Here is a 22,165-nt window from a genome sequence, read left to right as displayed (position 1 = left end):
GTTGGTCGGCCGCGGCGGTCGGAGCAATTTCAGTTGTTCTCTAAATTGCCCTTGCTTGCCTATACACATCACAATTAAGGAGCCAATTAAGGGTCCAATCCCAATATTGCCCCTGCTGAACGTACATGAGTAACCGGTCTAAGTTTCTCCTAGTTTGTTTCTCCATGGTTTCTCCTCATTCGTCGAATTATTCGAATTTCGATTCGAGACTCCATGACATTGTTAAACAAAATCAATGTAGACATTAAATGGAGGCGTCAGGGCATATTTTCATTCGGTCAACGGTCCAAGTACTTGTAAACGATAAACCCGCCATAAAACATAGTCATAACAGTTTTATAACACCCGTTAAAGGAGTTATAGGACCATTATCGTTTATGGACTTCAAAACAAATTTCGGTCTCGTTTATTTATCTGTGATATCAACATTATAGGCAATTTTCCTATCAGAAAATAAGATTTTGGAAGTGTAAGTGCATGTACCTATCATGCATATATCATGCAATTCTATTTATCTGTATGTTTTTCCGTCTACTAAGTAATCACAAATTTAATACATACAATAATTTGAGCTAGTAACATACCTATCAGTAGGTAAGTTCAAACTTCTTATTACTCGCACGTTCAAACCACAGGTTCAAACAAGCAAACAGTGTAGGTATAATAGGTACGTATAAGATTTACGTAAATATATCTTACACTTGGGTAAGACATAATATAATTTTAAGAAATAATATGCTTAGTCTAAAAAAATATTAAATACAAAATTCATGCATTCCATACATTAGTATGCATTTTATTTTATCAAATAAATATCTTAATTTATTTATCTGCCTATATCATTTCTCTACCCTCATTGTTTACAATTATTATTTCACGTTGGATGCTGCAAGCGCAAAATATAAGAGGGTAGTTTCAGAGAATAAGTTTCTAACCATTTGTCAAGGTAATTAGTATACCGTAGAATTCTGTGACCATGGCGCACGTTGCCGTGTCTAAATTTCGTCAAATACCCAAAAAAATCAACCGTGGTAAGGTTTAAAAAATAATATTTTATAGTGTTATTAATACCGTGGTATGTAATCAACAAAACAATTACTGTTCGGGGTGTTATTTTTCTTTCAGGTAAGGTTAAGAATAAGATTAGACTTGGCGATGAATGCAAGGACATCTTAGACATGACTATAGCAAGTATGTATGAAACTTTTTATTTGACACATTATTGTCTAGTATTTATAATTATATTCATTAGTTTTAATTGTTAAATGAGATTTTGTTTTATTGTTTTTGAACCTAGTTATTTTCTATAAGATAACTACTATATTATTGTTTATATCAATTTGCACGCTTTTTGTGTTAATGCAAAACATACGTTTATTCATTATCACTACAGAATAAAACAAAGACGCTTCCCGCTGTCTGTATGTCTGTCGTGGTCATATCGTAGATTTGATCATTTCATGATATGAGTGGCCATTTCACGAAATGGTCGCATATCGTGAAATGGCCAATTTAGTTTGGCCACATCATGATGTGGTTTGGGCAGATCAATGATAAGAAATCGTTTCACGATATGGCCAATTAACGCACGGTTTTTTCATGAAATGATCAAAACTATTTGATCATATCGTAAAATAGTTACATTTATCGTTGGTAGAGGCGCTGCAAGCTCTGTGTTTATGTGATAAGATGGCGGCCGCTGGCGAAAATTAAATTATTCGCAGTTAAAAACTTCATAATTCGTTTAATAACAATATTATGAAGAAAGTCATAGCAAAGAATTTACGACGAAGAGTACGAGTACTATGGAAAATGTGGATATCTTATATGAATTTAAGAAAAAATGCGACTTAAATAAAATAATTTAAGAAACTACTACTATATTATTATAATTGTTTGTTTTTTAAAAAGCGATCCGCTTCTGGCACTCGCCGGCCGCTGCCGCGGCACGCTCGCTTTGCTCGCTCGGCTCGTGCGTTGTTTATCAAAGTCTAACCTAACCTAACCTAACTGTTTTCTATTGCAAAAACGATTCGCTTCTGGTATTTGCCGGCCGCTGCCGCGGCACTAACTTAAATGACATTAAACAAGTTTTTAGAATATAGTTATTCTGAAATTTTTTAATATTTTATGGACTCTTTATATTTTATACGATCTGGCCAAATGTGGATGACCAAATCGTGAAACGTTGACGATTTAACGATCTGATCAAACTATGTTGGCCATTTCACGATATGCGACCATTTCGTGAAATGGCCACTCATATCATGAAATGATCAAATCTACGATATGACCACGACATGTCCATAAGAGTGGAGAGATCTAAGGAATAGATATATGTAAAACAACGTACCTACCTACCTACCGGATTGTAATATAGTTTTTTCAAATACATACTAAGATAGAGTTTTCAATTTATTTTCGACGAAGGTTTTCGCATAGAAAATGTTTTAGTAACTATTTAACTATGTAATTTATTAAGTTTTAGACGAATTATTAGTGGGCAAAAGCGCCAGCGAAAAGCCAATTTCAAGGAAATACCTATAGGTATATATAAGTTTTCGCACATTCAGTACAATATTAACTATACCACAGATTAGAGAATAGTTACTTCGACTATACCTAAAATTAGCGTTAGCTACTATTAATTAGTAGGTATTCTGTGCTAAATTATAAAAGAAAATATGTTTTATTTTATTTTTATTTTTAATATATAGTATTAAGTTCTTGCATACAAAAATATCCCTACTACTACTTCATTGTTTTTAAAAATACAAATTGAAATCACGATAATTTCCCGGAAACTAAAAATCACAACAAAAAACGTACGAAAATATAAAAGTGTGGAAAAGTCATTCTTGCGCCATCTTTTGACAATTATAGAAACTTATTACTTCGGTTTCAACGACATCTAGTAATGGTTTTCAAAACTCATTGCACTTGTTTTGCTTGTGGTACAGATAGGTAAGAATTTATTATATAATGAAGTTAGCATAAATCTTAATATGTATCGTCTTTTGTTTTAAATGATTTATCTGTAAAATATCAATTAGAATTGTAAATTTTTGATTAAGATAATTTGAAAAAATATGCCAACTTAACCCTATAATTGTCATTTAATGGCTATTTTGTCTATGGTTGCTCTATTATTTTGCACCTGCGCACTTGACTGATGGTCTACGCGACGTACAATAAAATCATATTGTAGAAAATTTGAAGTTTGTTGTTTTGGTGACAACATATCCATATTTATTTATGAAAAATTCACACTGAATGCAATTCCAGGTGCGAAACAGAATCATTCTGTGATTATCGCCCTGGATGCGTTCAGTCATTGAGAGTTCGAGCGGTGTACGGTAGCCATCTTGGATTCGAACAAAGCTTCAGATGTGTAGATTGACTGTTTATCAATAATTTTAGTGCATTTCCCTGTAAATAGTTTGTATGTTTAGGATATGTACGGAACGTTCGTCCACATGTGTAAATAGCTATGGCTGCGACAAGGAAACTCCAAGGTAATTTGTTATGTTATCAGGTTAGGGATTGATTGACCCCAACCTATGTAGATACGTGTTCTAGAGTTCTATTGTCCGTCCGTTGGGAACACGGCCGTACTGTCGAAACTGTAAAGTGCAATAAATTTACTACTATATGTCGTGATTTCTCGATTTATACGTAATATTTGTAAAATTGATTGATGTGTTAATCGCGTCCTACGTGCTTATATTCGTAGATTTTCTCCAAGTCTAACGTGATAATTGTGTGTATTGATACGCTGAGGATGCGAAAACAGTACAGTTGAGTTGTGTAAACAATGTTTCGATGGAATATCGTCACGTTTAGTGCAATGCATCTGCGAAACAGGTTTTAATTCTTGTTATTGACAGTAATGTTGTTTTCAGGTGAAATAGATAGGTGTTTAAAAAAGGTCACAGAAGGTGTGGAGACGTTTGAAGACATCTGGCAGAAGGTGCACAATGCGACGAACAGTAATCAGAAGGAGAAATATGAGGCAGATCTCAAGAAGGAAATTAAAAAACTCCAGAGGCTACGGGATCAGATCAAATCGTGGATCGCATCTGGAGAAATTAAGGATAAGAGTACACTTTTAGAATATAGGAAACTAATAGAAACAGTAAGTCAGTTTATTTTTGTTTACAATCATTTGCATAAATGCCTTTGAGAACTGATAATGCATAGATTATACCGCTTATTTTCCTTAGCTTTTATCAATATAGAATAACAAATATATAAAGTGACATATGGTGCTGTTTATAGGCTCAATATAATGAGATAATCTCAATTAAACATTTCATTTGTTGTTTATGAACTCTCAATTACTATTTTGTAAAAGAATGCTGTGGGTTTTATCTCAGAAATTTTAACCTTAGTCAGAATTTGATATAACAAGCTAAATATCACAAGACTAGCTGTGCCACGCGGTTTCACCCGTATTGCTCCGTTCCTGTTGGTTTTAGCATGATGATATATAGTAATATAGCCTATAGCCTTTCTTGATAAAAGGGATATCTAACACCAAAATATTTTTTCAAATCTGACCAGTAGTTCCCGAGATTAGCGCTTTCAAACAAACAAATAAGCTCTTCAGCTTTATAATATTAGTATAGATTATTGGTAGGTATTATGTTAGTTATGAAAGATTAATACATATTTCTATATATAAAGTCTGTAAAATTTCATAGTAAATTTTCCATTTTACTTTTCCATTAGTTATACAGCTTGATAATTTCTATTGTTTGAAATCTGTAATTAAAGTAATCTTCTCATACTTTATGTAAATAGTCTCATACGATTATAATCATTATTCATTATATATACCACTAGCTGCTCTGCACGGATTCACCCCCGTGGCTCGACTAATGTTGGTCGTAGCGTGATGATATATAGTCTATAGCCTCCCTTGATAAATGAGCTATCTAACAATGAAAGAATTTTTCGAATCTGACCAGTAGTTCCCGAGATTAGCCCGTTCAAACAAACACTCTTCAGCTTTATAATATTAGTATAGATTTATATACAGTGTGTGTTGATTGACTGTAGTTTTACTCTAGGAGTCTTGATTAAAATATGTTATACTAGCTTTCCGCCCGCGGCTTCGACCGCGCAGTTGAAGAAAAACCTGTATAGTTCCCGTTGTCGTGGGATTTCCATGATAAAACCTATCCTATGTCTCGGGGTAAAAAGTAGCCTATAGCCTTTCTCGGGTATCAAAATATCTCTATACCAAATTTCATGCAAATTTGTTCAGTAGTTAAGGCGTGATTGAGTAACGGACAGACAGACAGTTACTTTCGCATTTATAATATTAGTATGGATTATTTTCCCTTTATGGATAATCCATGGGCAATTTAATCAATTTTTCATATTTTAAATAGCTTCATTTTAAATATCTAGGCTAGCAAATAAACTATTAATACAAAACTTATATTTTATGTGATTCAATATTTCACACATACACTGTTACATTTTGTAGAATACAATATAGTTTGCTTGGTTACTAACACCACTGAAATAACCCTTTGATTCTATGATATAAATAATCTCATTCTAAACCTCTGCTCTGCAATTTTCAGTACATGTCATATTATTTAATAGTCTACCTTAACATTAACACTTTATTACAGTAATTCATAGCAGCAGCCCATCTTTACTTTTATTTATTAGTGATCCCAAAAGTGAAGCACCTTGTCCCCTTGTTGTGTATAGAACAGATGAATCCATGTTTCACTGACTGATTTTCTATTGAAAGTAGGCGATCATAGGTAGTGCTCTGTGTCCTGCCAGTCCGAGGGCCGTCTGTTCTATGCTCACCTTTATACCATTTTATCAAGACAGTCTTTCCTCACAGTTTCCCTATAAAATATTAGATTTCCCTACAAAATATTAGATCTGCTATCACACAATAACCTATACAAGATTTTCATACATCCCACCACTATTCAAGATCTGTCTCATCCATTTTCAATATTCTGTCTATCTAAATTCTAAACTCAGAGAAATTAATTCAGTAGTTTAGCTAGGATAACAGACAAGTCCATTTTATATATCCATCCATTATACCTACCTTGATTATGTATATATTACATAGTAAATCAAGGTAGGTATAAAGATGTATTTAATTATTTATTATCAAATCTAAGTTTTCCCAATATGATGTTATAATTTTATTAGTTACAGTCACACTATGATTTTATGATTTATTTTTTTACTTAGCAGATGATGAAATCTATACTAATATTATAAAGCTGAAGAGTTTGTTTGTTTGTTTGTTTGAACGCACTAATCTCGGGAACTACTGGTCCGATTTGAAAAATTCTTTCGGTGTTAGATAGCCCATTTATCGAGGAAGGTTATAGGCTATATTTCATCACGCTACGGGCAACAGGAGTGGAGCCACGGGGGTGAAACCGCGCGGAGCAGCTAGTACTTGATATACATAGTCCTCATATTTTATTTATTTATTTCAACTAACCTAGGGTCCATAAAAAATTGAATTTATAATTCATTCTGTAGTTATTTTATGCTATTATTATATTTATTATGCCATTAATACTATGATACATTTTATTTAGTAGTGACTTTGATTCTGTAAAGTAAAACACTGATACAAAGAAAAATTATTAACAAAAACATGTAAACAGTCCACTCAATCATGGATGATATGACCGAATTTGAATAACATAGTATTTGACACAAAAATTATGTTTGAAAATTCAGTAAACATCATATTATTGGGGATATTGACTCGTGTAAAATGACCTGGATAAATGTGCAGTTATATTGTAATTTGGAGCTATATAACTTTTCCATGAGGATGGAAAGTCTGGAGGATATAGGTCTAGATTGAATTAGCATTATTTATGACATGTTCGTATTGTACATGTTTATTACATGTCCCATCATTACTTGTATCTTATTGTATTAACTGTCGCTTATAAATTATATACAATGTTGAAAAGTATACAAAAATTAAGTTGAAAACTATTAAGTATTATTTAAAAAATATTAATAGGTAACAAAATCTATTCTGCAAATTTACACTCTGCTTCCTATAAGCAGATCTACTTTAAACATGCTCATATTCATTTTTTGTGTCATAATGTAATCTAAAAATGAAAATTAATACTACTTCATGTTTTATGTTTAAACCTACCAACAATTCTAAACATTACCCATATCGTTTCAGCAAATGGAAAGGTTCAAAGTTGTCGAGAGAGAAACAAAGACAAAGGCATATTCAAAGGAAGGATTAGGAGCTGCTCAAAAACTTGACCCGGCGCAGAAGGAGCGAGAGGAGATGTCATCATGGCTCATATCCTCTATTGACGCACTTAATTTACAAGTGAGATGTTTTTTTTTTTACATATTTTAAATAAATATCATGAAAACTTCTTGTCAGTTAGATTTCTAAGTTATTTTTGTGAATGGCAACAGTATTTATTTATATTATACAAAAACTCATAAATTGAAATTTCTCAAAGTATATTGAAAAGTTGTTGTTCCATACATTTCCAAAGTGTTTCTAGAAATTACAAGAATCTAAAAAAGAAATTAATGACAAGAATAAAATTTATTTTTTGCTTTAAAAATCAATAAAAAGTGAGAACATCTGCCATTGCACCTGCTCCTGTTTATGTATAATTGTTTTAATTTGCTTTAAAGTTTAATTCTATATTCTCTTAGTTTTTAACCGACTTCAAAAAAAAGGAGGAGGTTATCAATTCGGCCGGTATATTTTTTTTTTTTTTTTTTATGTATGTACACCGATTACTCCGAGGTTTCTGAACCGATTTACGTGATTCTTTTTTTGTTCGATGCGGGATGGTGTCGAATTGGTCCCATAAAAATTTTATTCGGATAGGCCCAGTAGTTTTTATTTTATGAGCATTTTTGTCTGTAGGTATTTGTAAATTTTGCAAGTGCAAGTTTGAAGTCGGTTGTTTTTAACGCAGTTATCACTTGTGTAATTTGTTATTTTGATTATTATTATTACATTTTTGCCCTTTTTATTGATCTTAGCATCTTAGTAGTTTTTGCTCTTTAGATAACGTATTTATCCATCTCTCTTTCTGCTCCTTGAGCAAGTTTAATCTTTATCACATGCTACCTAATAACGGTGGCGTGTTTTTTGTAGTACCTTGTGGTACATACACATACTTTTACCGGGTTGTAATAGTAGTAGTAGTTTAAAAAAACCTCTAAGTATACCAAATTGCATACAGATCCGATCAGCTGTTTTTGAGTGAAAGAGTAACAAACATTCAACATTAATTCAGTAACAAACATTCTTCAAACTTTCGCATTTGTAAAATTAGTAGAATATTAAATATGTACATAATTGTTTCAGATTGATCTCTTCGAATCGGAAGTGGAGTCACTATTAGTGGGTAAAAAGAAACGATTGGACAAGGAGAAACAGGACAGGATGGAGGAATTAAAATTGAAACTCGAGAGGCATAGGTATCACATAAAGAAACTGGAAACGTTGTTAAGGATGCTCGACAACATGTCCGTCGAAGTTGAACAGGTGATTCTCAATTCTTTGTTATTTTTAGATATAGTACACTCAACACAACACACTTGTAGAAAAGTAGTGTCTAAATTCTAGATAATTATGGTCATACTAAATTTCATCAAAATCAATAATGTAGTGTTTGTTTTATTGAATAAAATGTACAATTTTAGCATTTGTAAAATGTGTGTGTAAGATAGATGAAGTATTTAATGTATTTGAACTTCTTATTATAGTTAAGTTATAATTAGGTACATATTATAAAATTTAATTTCACATGCAACAAAATGCCCATAAATTTCTAAATGTGTCTTATGAATATTATATACTAACGGCCTTACTAATAAAAAGTTAAACAATGGATAAATTTCTACCATTTTCTACCATAGCTGTGTCCTGCTCTTGCTCACATGAAATGTCAATCATAAAAACAAGACAGGTTATTGCAATAACTAATCCATTGAATAGCGAATGGGTAACTTTTTATTAGTAAGACCGTTAGTTGTTGTTTTGATGAAAACCAAGGAATGGTTGCCTGAGACATGACTACTTTTAGTACAATATGTTCTTTTTTCTTTTGATTATATTTCTGAAAAGTATATGTGGTAAATTAATTAAAAAGTGGTCACTTTCTTGGCACAATTTCTATTTAGTAAGTTTGATTCTTATTTTAAAAGAAATTATTTATCTGGTAAAAAACAGAAAGCAGACAATGAGTCAAAAAATACCCATATCAATTAGTGTGTATGACTGAAAATGTTTCTCTTTCCATTTATAATGCTCTACAGAGTTTTCTTGTTTATTTATTAGTGTAAATTTTGTTTTATGTAAGAAATTAAATCAATATGTGTTTGACGCATAATATTTGAATTGTCCTAGGTTCGATTCCCAGTGGTCAATTCAAAATTCTGTATTACAGATAATTTATTTTACTCCCCTCACAAATTTCCAAAAGCAGAAACTGAATTTTATGAAATACTAGTGTTCAGTCCCCAATAAGTCGCTAAGACTTCTTACTGTAAATTATTTAGCTATATCATAAGCCCCATATTCATGGTAAACATTTTATTACCAAAAAATGTGTTGCAATATGATAATGCATGTAGAAAAACTCACCTCGGTGGAGCGGCAACATTTAAACAAATTTTGCAGCATCATTGTTGCTCAACTTATGTTTCTCAATTAATGTTTACCACAAATACGAGGCTTTAATACTCTACACTCAACAAATATTAGTATAACGTTATATATAGCGTCAGTGTGCTCAATCGATAGCTAGATTTACGTAAAGAAAAGGCATCCATAACTTCCCAGATAAAGAACATTCGAGAGGACGTCGAGTACTACATCGTGTCGTCCCTAGAGCCCGGTTATGAGGAGAACGAATACATATACGAGGACATTAATGGCTTGGAGGAAGTGGAATTGAGCGGAGCTGGTGTACCCTCATCGGCAACGACGGATAGTAACAATAGTAATGACTCACCTGGATCACCGACAAGCATGCTGTCAGGTATCAACACATTTTTTAAATTAATTTTATTAGATAATAATATACATGGCTTATTATAAATTGAATTTGAATCTAATCTTTAAAGAAATAAATCTGTCAATGAATATTTTTAAAATTAAGCCATAAAATTGGTGTAATTATTGTTTACATACAGAATCATATTCCCTGTGTAAACGATTCTACATTATCTGATTTTGACATATTTTTAATTTTTATTAAAAAAAAACGAGTATTCCAATGAACAAAGAAGTAACATTATAAACTTATTATTACTTTATAGTATTATTTTTACGATATATTTCACCATTTTTCAGGCACGAGTCCGCCCACATCGCCCGCGCTAGACCTACACAACCACACGTCAGACTCCGTAGACATCATAGACAAGAAGAAGAAGGACGACGTAAGTAAAGTGAGTACAATACAAACGCGCACACATTCACAACATTAACATCCGATATCATCATTAACTCCAATTTTATACCTCAATTATAAAGTTGTAGTATTGATTTATTTGAACTTGCGTTGTCTATGGTTAGTTTTAGGTTCTTTGGCAATAGATAGGGAGAAAAAGAAAAATTGTTGTTATATATCGGCTCGGATAAAAAATGTCCGTAAGCCATTTTAACAATTATTAACATTTATCGTCTTGGAAATTGTGACTAATAATTTTTTTTGATAGTTAAATTTGTGTAAAGAAAAAGACATTAATATTTTTTATAGAACCTAAAACTAACTCTATCCAAGTATTCATTTTATTCTTGATATTTATTTTATTTTAAATGCTCTTTAATCTCAATTTAGAACAACGTAAATATTGAAAACAGAGCTTTTTTTATTTTGTTTGAACATTAAATTAAATGTTGATATTGTACAGAGAACCTAAAACTAACGAGTTAACGTCCGTGTTTCAGCCGGTCAAGCCGCTACCGCTCCGTGCGGTGTCGTGCGGCGCGGCCCCTAGTCCGGCTAACCTTACCGCGCTCAATCACTCCGCCACAAACAATAGGTCAGTCCCGCGACACACACCGCTAACACTTATCTCACTCGTAACTCACACACTCACACCCACACCACTAACCTCACTCGTAACTCACACACTCACACCCACACCACTAACCTCACTCGTAGCTCACACACTCACACCCACATCACTAACACTTATCTCACTCGTAACTCACACACTCACACCCACACCACTAACACTAACCTCACTCGTAGCTCACACACTCACACCCACATCACTAACACTTATCTCACTCGTAACTCACACACTCACACCCACACCGCTAACACTTATCTCACTCGTAGCTCACACACTCACACCCACACACCTAACACTTATCTCACACGTAACTCACACACTCACACCCACACCACTAACACTAACCTCACTCGTAAGCTCACACACTCACATCCACACCACTAACACTAATCACACTCGTCACTCACAAACTCACATCAGTGGCAACACACACTCACACCACCTTCGAGTGTGGCGCACAGACCCACCTTTTTTTTTATTTACACACTTTTTTGCGTCTTTCCATCATGGATAAGGGGGTGGGTTAGGTTAGTTTTGTTTTTTATTTAACTACATAAAAATACCGTCGCCTCGCGATCATCTTCTTGTGGAATTATTACATTTTTAGCACTATTTTCAAGTGTAAGTAAGTCAGGAACGAAGACGCAAGCATCCGCAGTACAAAGTATATACGATCATTACACAAAATTCGTGTATATTTTTTAATCTCCATCTTAAAAACAGCATTACAATATATACACGAACAGTTTCCTATGGTTGCGTTCTGGCTATGTATAGAATGGAAAGACGCCTCGTTCCGTAACACACACTCACACCACCGTCACTCGTCATAACACACACTCACTCTTCCCATGCTCGTAGGCGCACACACCCACAATTTTTTTTAATTCACACACCATTGCGCTAATCATGCATCATGATCATTTCATAATATACTTCATATTTCGTAACCCATTATGACGATATCATTTTATTGCTATTCCATTGTATTTTTTCATAAATTAAGATAAAAAATCGCAATATTTGCACCCATAAAAATATTGCATGCGCAGGTTGATGCGATGCATGGTATTGTTTTCATTCGGTTAACGCCAAAAGCTTTAGGGATGTTTCGTGAACCGAAAATTTAGATATATCTTTAGAGACTAGCTTTTGAAATTGCTTTTTTTGGAAATGTTTGTTTATAGAATGTATTTTTTAACGTATTTATATCCGCAGTATAAACAACAGTACGGGAGCGTCAGGCACGTCGACGCCGATCAAACCGCCCGCGCCCAGTTCTCCGCACCAGCGGCCTAATAATACGGGTAAGTTAATTTTTCTTTTCATTAGAGAATCAGTGTCAATTATATCGGAAAATGGTTTTTTATAGGGTTCAGAAAATAAGGAAAAACTTATTTTTTTTACCAATACATGTCATTGTCATTTTTATCGGGACAAAATATTGTTATGCTAAAAATTAAGAATTAAAAAATTGTTCAAAAAACCTAATAATTATACCGATATAAAATTTCATATAAAAGTTCGTATGTATTCAAATAACAAATCTCGCTAAATTAAACTTCATTACATTCACTAATTTGAAAAAAGACCGTATCAAATTCGGTTAACCGCACGCTACATTGTTTACAAAACAAATGTGCGTTATCACGAGTGAATGGGCTGAGAAGCATTCACGTATAATAAAGTTGGCGCGATGCCAAACATTTTACGAATCTCTGTCAAATTGGCGCGAATCCAATCGCAATGAGACGACGATTCCGGCCAGTTGCGACTCTGTATTCGACGCGTGTTCTGTACCTTGTGAAAAAAAAAAAAAAAAAAAAAAAGTAAAATGCTTTCCCGCGCAAATGAAGAATAAATATGGACGATGGTAATTTGACGTGTGCATGTGTAAATAGTTTTGTGTGTGTTTTTTTTTAATTGAGTCATTTTAATAATTGCGTCGTTTTAGTTTACGTTAAATTCATTATGTAATTAATTTCATTGTTTTGGTTTGAATTCGAAATGTGAATTATTGTAAGATGTAATGTTGTGGATGCGTACATATTATAATAACACGACGTTCTGCGTAATTAAAGTGTATTGCGCCAACAAGTTTTGTTCTTATATTTGTGATTGGAAATATTCAATGGATTATTAATATTTCATTTATATATATATTTAAATAAATTAATTTGATTTGACGAAAAAGTTTTTGAAATAAGTCGTGATTAATAGATTTGCGTGTTTTATCTTTCGACATATATTATATGAAAAATGTATTTCTGTAAAACTCGTTATTTGGTGTAAGAAAAAACATAGAATACAGATGGTTTATAGGCATGAATAATTGCCTATACAATCATAAATAAACATATTTGTTACGCTTTACTTATGTGAATATTTTAATTTGGAACAGATTTATTTGCATAGTTTTAATTCTATTTTGAATAGGTATAATAATTTTATTTTCACAATAATTTTAACGATGGTTTTATTTTCGATTAATTATATTGGTAAGTAATAATTGTAATAACTCTTATGTTTATAATGTTTCAATTATTAGGTATCATGTGGCATATAATTGGATATCCATAAAAACGAAATCGACTAATAATAATTATTTCAGTTTGCTTTAATATGTACTATTCCGTCTTTATAACATATCCTGGGATAAAATAGCCTACTAATTTAAAAATAATTATTAATTCCACATATTGCATAGATCGTCACCCTACACACACACTATATCCTTAAGTAAAGTGACTATTTTATCATATAAATAGCGAAACGATTGTTGCAGAAGTGTTGGAAAATGGTCCAGTGTCGAACACGCCCGTACACACGGCGACACACCTACCGCCGCCCACAATACCAGCCCCTGTAAGTTTATAATGTTCATGTAAGGTCGACTGATGATATGTTTTTAAGCTATTGCATAGCTTCTGCGGTGACCAAATCCAGAAATTCCGTAACGAAAAAAACCTTACGCTCCCCACTCCGACGGGCACGGAGGTGTGGCTTGAAGGGATGCTATGCAATAGCTTTACCGCGGCAGTCCCCGAGTGCCACACGTCTTTTTGTTATAAATGTATGTTCATTTTTGTTTTATTTGAAGTAGATAAAATCTGATTTGGAGTGATTAAGCTTGAATTCAATATTTTTGTATAGTATGTTTATGTTAGTTTTTTCAATCAATGGTATAATTTGTGGAATAGAGAATTTATAAATGTATGGGAAAAAAGTTAAATGCTAAGGTTACATAGTTAATTATCCTCAGTAATAAGAATGTCTGTATTTTTGCGTTATTGTGAATAGAATAAAATTATACTTACTGTTATTTTAAACGCATACAATTACTTCCACAGACGTCAAAAAGTTCGTCCGCGACGACGTTATCGAACGCGATCGCGAACCCCAACCCGAACGCGAGCACGAACGCGAGCGTGAACGCGAACCCCAGCGTGAACGTGAACGCGAACGCGAGCGTGAACTCGAACGCGAGCGTGAACTCGAGCGTGAGCGCGAGCGTGAACACGAGCGCGCGGAGCGTGACGCCGTCGCCCCCGTCGCCGCTCGCGGTCAACGGGCCCGTGCACAATGCGCACCACACGCCACAGCATATGTTGAATAAGTGAGTCTTTTGATATAGTTTTATAGCATTCATTTGCTTTATTAATTACATAGAAATTTTTAAAGAATACAACAAATTCCATCACGACAAGGCGAAAGAGTCGGCTTCGAACCCCGCCTCGTGATCAAATGTTTTCAATAAAAAGCATAAGCACGGTATTTATGTAGTGGTGTAAATATAAATCGATATATATAAATCGATATATTATATAAATCGATCTTATTAAAAATATTAGTTCTTTAGGCTAATGCCCGTGAATGTGGTCGAAACTTACAATAGAACTTTGTGTGGTCTAAAAATGAGATAAAACAAAAATAGTGTCAGTATGTAAACTTATATTTATTATTATAACGCAGTTCATTAAAGAAACAAATCTTCAATGGCGGCCAAAGCTGACACTGACATATGGTAGGGTCAGCAAAAAAGAAAATAAAAATAACGTAAATCGATAATTATTTTATTAATTATTTCAAATTGTTTGTTGACAAACTTTTTTGTTATGGTATTTGTGTATTTATATGAATTATCATATTTACGTATACAGAATGTAACAAAATCCTCATAATACTTGTAATGAGCCCATAAAACTGAACAAATATTCTCAAAGAACATATTTTGTCAAATTCCAATTAAACATTATTTACTTTCGCAAATACATAATTGTTATTATAAATTTATGATAAAAACTAATAAATGGAAAATCAAATAAATTTTAGTGATTTTACTTTTCTCTTTTTTTTGCATGCCGTACGGCCGTGTGTAAGCGAGAAGGAATGATAAGCGCCGCCATTGAAGATTCGTTTCTTTAATGAACTGCGTTATATTTGTAATCCACAGCGGCAGAGTGAGCGAAACGCCGAGCACGCCGGCGCTGAGCGCGGCGAGCGGCGTGAGCGCGGCGAGCGGCGCGGGCGCGGGCAACCCGGCGGCCGGCCCCGAGCGGCCCACCACCGCGTCGCTCAAGAGCATGGCGCAGGAAGCCGTGCACCGCGCGGGGCTCGACGCGCACCACACGCAGGTGGGCCACCAAGGATGTTCTAGAAGCTTCTGGAACGCGCGTGCGAGATAATGTTCTAGAACTTTCCCGTTGTGAGCTGCGATGTGCTAAAACGTTAGTAACGAGCGCAAACGTGGGCTGTAATGTTCTAGAATTTTCGGCAATGGTTGTGACGTGCGCATTTTGTGCGTGGATGTTCTACAACGTTTGTGTCGAGCGCGACGTGTGCGTGAATGTTCTAGAAGGATTGTGACGAGCGCGACGAGTGCGTGAATGTTCTAGACGATTTGTGACGAACACGACGTGTGCGTGAATCTGCCAACGTTTGAGACAAGCGCGACGTGTGCGTGAATGTCCTAGAACTTTCTGGAATGTTAGTGGCGTTCGCGACGTGTGTTGTGATATTCTAGAACGTTTGTGAATTGTGTTATTTGTATGTTAAATATTTGCATTATGTGTGTGGATGTTGTACAATGTTTAGAAGTGTGAGTGAATGATCTAGAATTTTATTGCACCCACACTGCAATAAAATTCTGGATCATAATAATAAAGTCCAGATCAATATTGATAGTTACTGTATAGTGCATACTGATTTATTTTATGTTTAAAATGTAATTTAGATTTAAAACATGATGTTTATATACTCATAGTAATGTTGCAATGAATGTCTTAAATCTTCTACTTTGACGCCCTATTCATTAAACCTAATAATCTCGAATTTATCACAATAGTATAGTTTTTTATTATAAAAGCGTTATTACATAATTTCAGAACACAAGAAGAGGTGTCCCCCTATCTCAGGCGCACATCCCACCGTTATTAGGAGTCGCGCCGCTGGGGCCCCTGCCGCTTAACTCGGTACGTGTATGTATTGTTTGCTGTGCCTATTTTATTTTTAAGTAGTTTAAGTGCTAGTTTAGAAAATTATATTATTTGCTCTATAATATTTTGTTTTTAATGTTTAGTATTGCTAATTATATAGATGAATATAATCATATTCATATTTTTTATTGTCTTTATTATTTACTCCAATTTATTTTTCATATTCTGGTGAGGTTTCTCATACTCAGAGACATTAAACATTTCCTAGCTCAGCTTGCTTCTAGCTTTGCTATATCAGACTTTATTTTTAAAATGATTTCATTTCTGCTAATAAAGTAGTAAAATAACAGTAATTTTTACCTAAATATATTTTGTCTTTACATAAAGATTTTCAAAACTGCAAGACTAAATATTGTTTCGAGTGTACAGCTGCAATGTAAACCCCATCCCCTCTCCCCAGGAGCACCAAGTGCAGTTCCAGATGATGGAGGCGGCGTTCTACCACATGCCGCATCCATCAGACTCGGAGCGCACGAGGGTGTACCTGCCAAGGAACATTTGTCAGACGCCCGCGTATTATAATCAGGTGAATAATGAGATTTTTGTTATATTCATACTAACTAAGAGGGAGGCAGACTATAAATCTCTTTTGATCGGTTTAAATGTGTGTTAAAATAATATTTAAAACTTGATAGATCTTGAAAATCTTTCTGGCCTAAGTACTTGTATTGAATCAGGTTTCCATTAATATTAATTAATATGATATTATATTTTTTTATATAATTGATAATTCATAAAATGAGTCAATCAGTTGCAAAGTATAAATCAAAGTATAAATATAATCAGTAATAAAGAAACAAAGCCTCATATCTGTAATTAACATTTATTTAGCAGTTTTTGCTGGCATCACTGCATGTTGCTGAATTGATAATAGCATGTTGAAAATGTCTCGCTCTAGTATCATAGTTTCCAGCGACATTTTGTGTGAGTTGTCGTGACAATAACTCAAGACAACTCACACTAAAACCCACAAATCAAAATTCCAGGTGCTCTTACCCCACTCGGACACGGTGGAGTTCTTCCAACGTCTCTCAACGGAAACGCTATTCTTCGTGTTCTACTACATGGAGGGCACGAAGGCGCAGTACCTCGCGGCGAAAGCGCTGAAGAAGCAGAGCTGGCGGTTCCACACCAAGTACATGATGTGGTTCCAGAGGCACGAGGAGCCAAAGGTTATCAATGAGGAGTATGAGCAGGTGAGATTTGGTGTTGATGAGTATTTAAGTTCCATCATGATAGTGATTAAGGTAAGATGGAGTTCAATTTGGTCCCGGCTACGTGAAATTGGTGTACCAGGGAAGATAATCTCTATGATTCAAGCGATCTATAAGAAATATTCGTGTCGAGTCACCCACCAAGGACTAGTGTCGGAGGATATAATGGTACATGCAGGCGTCCGACAAGGATGTCTCCTTTCGCCTCTTCTCTTTCTGCTTGTCCTTGATGGCATTATGCGAAGCGCTACAAGCCCGCGTCGAGGTATAGAATGGGGACTATCAAATGTACTTGAGGACCTAGATTACGCTGACGATCTGTGCCTTCTCAGTCATACTAGAGCGAATATGCAAGCAAAGCTAGATGACTTACGCAAAGAAGCCGCAAAATCAGGTTTAAGGGTGAACACACAAAAGACCCAGGAGATGAGATGCGGAACAACAAGTTCTTCTCCGTTACTGATATCTACAGACACCGTTAAACGCGTCCACTCGTTTATTTACCTCGGAAGTGTAGTGTCGGAAAATGGAGGATCAGAAGAAGATGTCGCCTCTAGGATTTCGAAGGCCCGAGGAACCTTTGCACAGCTCCGAAATATATGGCAATCACGAAAACTTACACGCAAAATAAAACTAAAGATATTTCGATCCAATGTCAAGACCGTGTTGCTGTATGCCTGCGAGACGTGGAAGGTGACAAAGAACATCTCTTCGCAAATCCAGGTTTTCCTGAACCGCTGCCTTCGTCAAATCCTCGGTATCTACTGGCCCGAGACGATATCCAATGACCAGCTTTGGGTACGCTGTGGTGAGATCGCGATTGACCAACAAATTAAACGCCGCAAGTGGAACTGGATTGGCCACACGCTCCGAAGGGAAACTGAACATATTCCAAGGCAAGCCTTAGACTGGAACCCCCAAGGAAAGCGTAAGCGTGGTCGTCCTAAACAAACCTGGCGGCGGACAGTCATAGACGAAGCCAAGAAAATCGGGAAAACCTGGAGCGAAATCAAAAGGGAAGCTCTCGACAGAAACGCCTGGCGGAGCACTGTGGATGCCCTCTGCCCCAGCTAGGGGACACAGGAACATAAGTCAAGTCAAGTAAGTCATGATAGTGATTGATGAATTGGTTAATGTTTTACCTTTGGGAAATTTTTTTGCATAGGCATTATTTAACTTTTTTATGCTGCAAATCAATGGAATATAGATGTTCTCAAGAAGCTTATTATTCAGATTTATTTTTAAGAGTGTGTTAAAGGGTTGAAATTTTTATTAGTGTCAGAAAAACTAGATTTTAACTTACATACAAGTACAACTTGATAAGATAAATTTGCAATTTACTTTTCAGATGAGAAAAGTTGTACTTCTTGTTTGGAAATTCACTTGTGAAAATTGAAATTTTCGATTGTGTTATTTATGAAGAAAATTTTATAATATAATATAATTGTTAACACATGCATTCCAGGGCACATACATATACTTTGACTACGAGAAGTGGGGCCAGCGCAAGAAGGAGGGCTTCACGTTCGAGTACAAGTACTTAGAGGACCGCGACCTGAACTGAAGCGCCTCCGCCCGCGCCGGGCTCGCGGACTCAGTGCTAGTGTGTGCCACAGTGTGTGTCACAGTGTGCCACAGTGTGTGTCGCAGTGCCACAGTGTGCACAGTGCGTGCTACAGTGCTAGTGTTAGTGTCAGTGACAGTGTGTGAGCGATATCCGTGAGCCGCGCGGCCACCGACGCACCCATCCTCGTGGCATTCCATTGTAAGTATTAACCGTTCCCGCTTATTTCTGTGATGAAACCGACGCGTTCGACACTTTTGTATGTAGAGAGAGTGCGCATATTAATTTATTCCGTTCGATGTGACGCGCTCCGGCCGACGCCGGACGCCACTTTTGTAAAATATCTTTTCGCTCTTCTGGCAGTTTGTAATGTTGTACAGTAGAGTAACGAATTTGTAAGCGATCGAAATTGTGAATCATTATGATGAGACTCAATAAGTATAATAAAACATGTGATATCGGTTTAGGGCCCTCAGCGCACTCGGAAACCACGGTTTTTTCAACTTTATTGGACATCAATCTATGTCGGAATATATATTATATTAATCGTGCTTTACTGAATCTCATTTACTTCTAAAAGATTTGTCAGTTACATTATTTACATTGTAATTGTTTACGGAAAATTCTCATAGTGTAAATCAATCAATAAAGTAAGCAAGTGTCTATTAAGATATGTATCGAATGAATGAATACCTCTGTTAAAGCAATACTTAATATAGTAGAGAGCATAGGTCCAATGAATTTTAATGCTAGTCATGATTCAGTGCAGCAGTGATCTTGCTGTTGGTTTAGGATCTATTAAATAAATTATAAATTATGTAAACGAGATATGTACTCGTCAACACTGTCAATTGTTTTATTAGAAGTGTGTTAAGACAGTATAATAACTTAGGCAACTTTAGATAATTAAATTGGGTCCCACACAAACTCACAAATTATTTTAACATGTATAGAAATAATAAAATGGACCGAGCCTCAATATTTTTGTAATTATTAGATCCAACCTCAATGGTAAGAATCACAATGAAATTGAAAAGATTAAATCTGAGAGCGCTTTGGGCATTTGTTTTTAAAGTTTATATAGAGACTGGTTTAGTTTGAAATTATTAAAGTGCTTGTTTGTTTTACCACAAAGTATTGTCGATATGTGCATGGCAATTGTTTATACGCATTGGGAGTGTGATTGGCGAATTAATTATGGATATTTATTTTATTTTAAAACCTTATTTAAAATTGTAAGCCAAATCTTAAATTGGATGTGAAATTAAGTTTTAATATTTGTTAATTTTCATTTTATTTGTATATGGATATGAAAACTGATTCTGAAACAATTTTGTAATAGAATTTATATTATATAATATTAACTCTTAAGGTTACAACATAATTATATACATAGTTGTGAAAAGCTCAAATATATTTTCCCAAAGCGACTAAATTATGTGTAATTTGATAAATTTTATATTGGCCTGGGATAAGACATCTATATGTAACTATTTAAATTATATAAACGACGCCACGGAGGCTTTAATCGTAGCACGGGCCAAAGGTAACACAATATATTGTTATACTGAAACCTGCATATCACAATGTACTTAAAGGCAATCCTTACATTTACTTCGTTACAGCATATTTTATGTTTTGTCAAAACGGAGCGCACGCGTAACGCTCCCGGAAATAGAACGTGCTCGTAATGTGCCTAAATTATTTCTACTAAGAGAAAGATATTCTATACTCAGTTATGTTTATTAAATGTTTATTCGAAATTGTGTAAATTATATTTGTGGTAATTCAAAGAGCACTCGTAGCTAAGAATCGAATTTGTGGTCGCGTGCTCGCACCTCGCCCGGCGATCGAGGGGAACATTACATCACTGCCATCGCGTCGATCGGGGGAAAGCATGTGCCGGCGGGAGTCGGCCGCTATTGAGCGTTTAAAGTATTATGGGTCTCGTTTGAAATTATTAAAGTAATGTTGTGGGAGCGGGCCGGCTCCGGCGGGCGAGGTGCGGGCTGCGACCGGACGCTAGCACAATAGGGCTGCCAGATTGTCAATAATAGTGTAACGTCAACGAGCGAGACCAACATAGTTGGTGCCCGCGTGCGGAGCGATATTGCCGGAGGGAGCGGGGGGCCGGGGGCAGCGGGGAGCGGGGGGCTGGGGGCGGGGGGAGAGCGGGGAACGGGGGGCGTTAGTTTTCAGTTTTTTGTAAAAAGTCTTATCGTGAAAGCTGATGAAATGTGGTAAATAATTTAAAAAATTATCTGTACAGTTCTATTTGTATAGAAATAATAAATAACGATTAAATAAATTAAAACCATGTTGTGATTTCTTCTTAACGCTTAGTTTAAGTGCGCGGCCGCGACCCCTATTGGGGCCGCTCGTCGCATTTTTTTATTTTATTTATTTATTTTTATTATGGAAGAGATGACTGTTTACTTTGTAGAATAAACTGTAAGAAAGCATTGAATGGCGTGTTTGTTTATGTCGACTGATTTACAGGGTGTGTTCCTTACAAATTTGATCTGATTACTGAATCTAGGAGTTTAGGAAGATTGCAGAGCTAAACTACTAAATGTTCCTAACAAATAAGTCTTGAAACCTTCTTGATAACTAAATTTTGTTTAACCCTAAGTACAACAAAATAGGCAATTACCTTGTTTTATTAGACAAGTTGCACATAAGCATACACAGTAATATTATTCATTAATATAAAGCATTGATAATAATTAATACTTGAAGGTCAATAGAGAGCAGTAGATCATACATATAATATTTAAAAATAAAAATGATACTCCTACATA

General features: G+C 35.0%; 1 protein-coding gene across 9 annotated transcripts; it reads left to right on the top strand.

Moving 5' to 3' along the window:
- Window positions 1–928: 928 nt before the first annotated feature.
- Window positions 929–20,045, top strand: LOC123696521 (CCR4-NOT transcription complex subunit 3). Of its 9 annotated transcripts, none has more exons than XM_045642788.1 (16): window positions 929–1,031; window positions 1,126–1,191; window positions 3,903–4,135; window positions 7,208–7,363; window positions 8,369–8,548; window positions 9,848–10,046; window positions 10,361–10,458; window positions 10,961–11,055; window positions 12,310–12,398; window positions 13,877–13,956; window positions 14,442–14,707; window positions 15,545–15,725; window positions 16,476–16,568; window positions 16,987–17,112; window positions 17,573–17,782; window positions 19,266–20,045. In XM_045642788.1, the coding sequence occupies exons 1-16, from the start codon at window positions 977–979 to the stop codon at window positions 19,362–19,364; spliced, it is 2,226 nt and encodes a 741-aa protein (XP_045498744.1). In that variant the 5' UTR covers window positions 929–976; the 3' UTR covers window positions 19,365–20,045. The 9 variants fall into 9 exon arrangements, with proteins under 9 accessions (XP_045498744.1, XP_045498742.1, XP_045498743.1 ...); XM_045642786.1 differs by having other exon boundaries at window positions 9,830–10,046; window positions 13,880–13,956; XM_045642787.1 differs by having other exon boundaries at window positions 9,830–10,046; window positions 16,476–16,562.
- Window positions 20,046–22,165: the final 2,120 nt, after the last annotated feature.

This window comes from Colias croceus, chromosome 12 (genome assembly GCF_905220415.1).
Source record: "Colias croceus chromosome 12, ilColCroc2.1".
Classification (NCBI taxonomy): Eukaryota; Metazoa; Arthropoda; class Insecta; order Lepidoptera; family Pieridae; genus Colias; species Colias croceus.
Note: the sequence above shows the minus strand (reverse complement) of the source record. Positions and strands in the feature narration are given on the sequence as shown.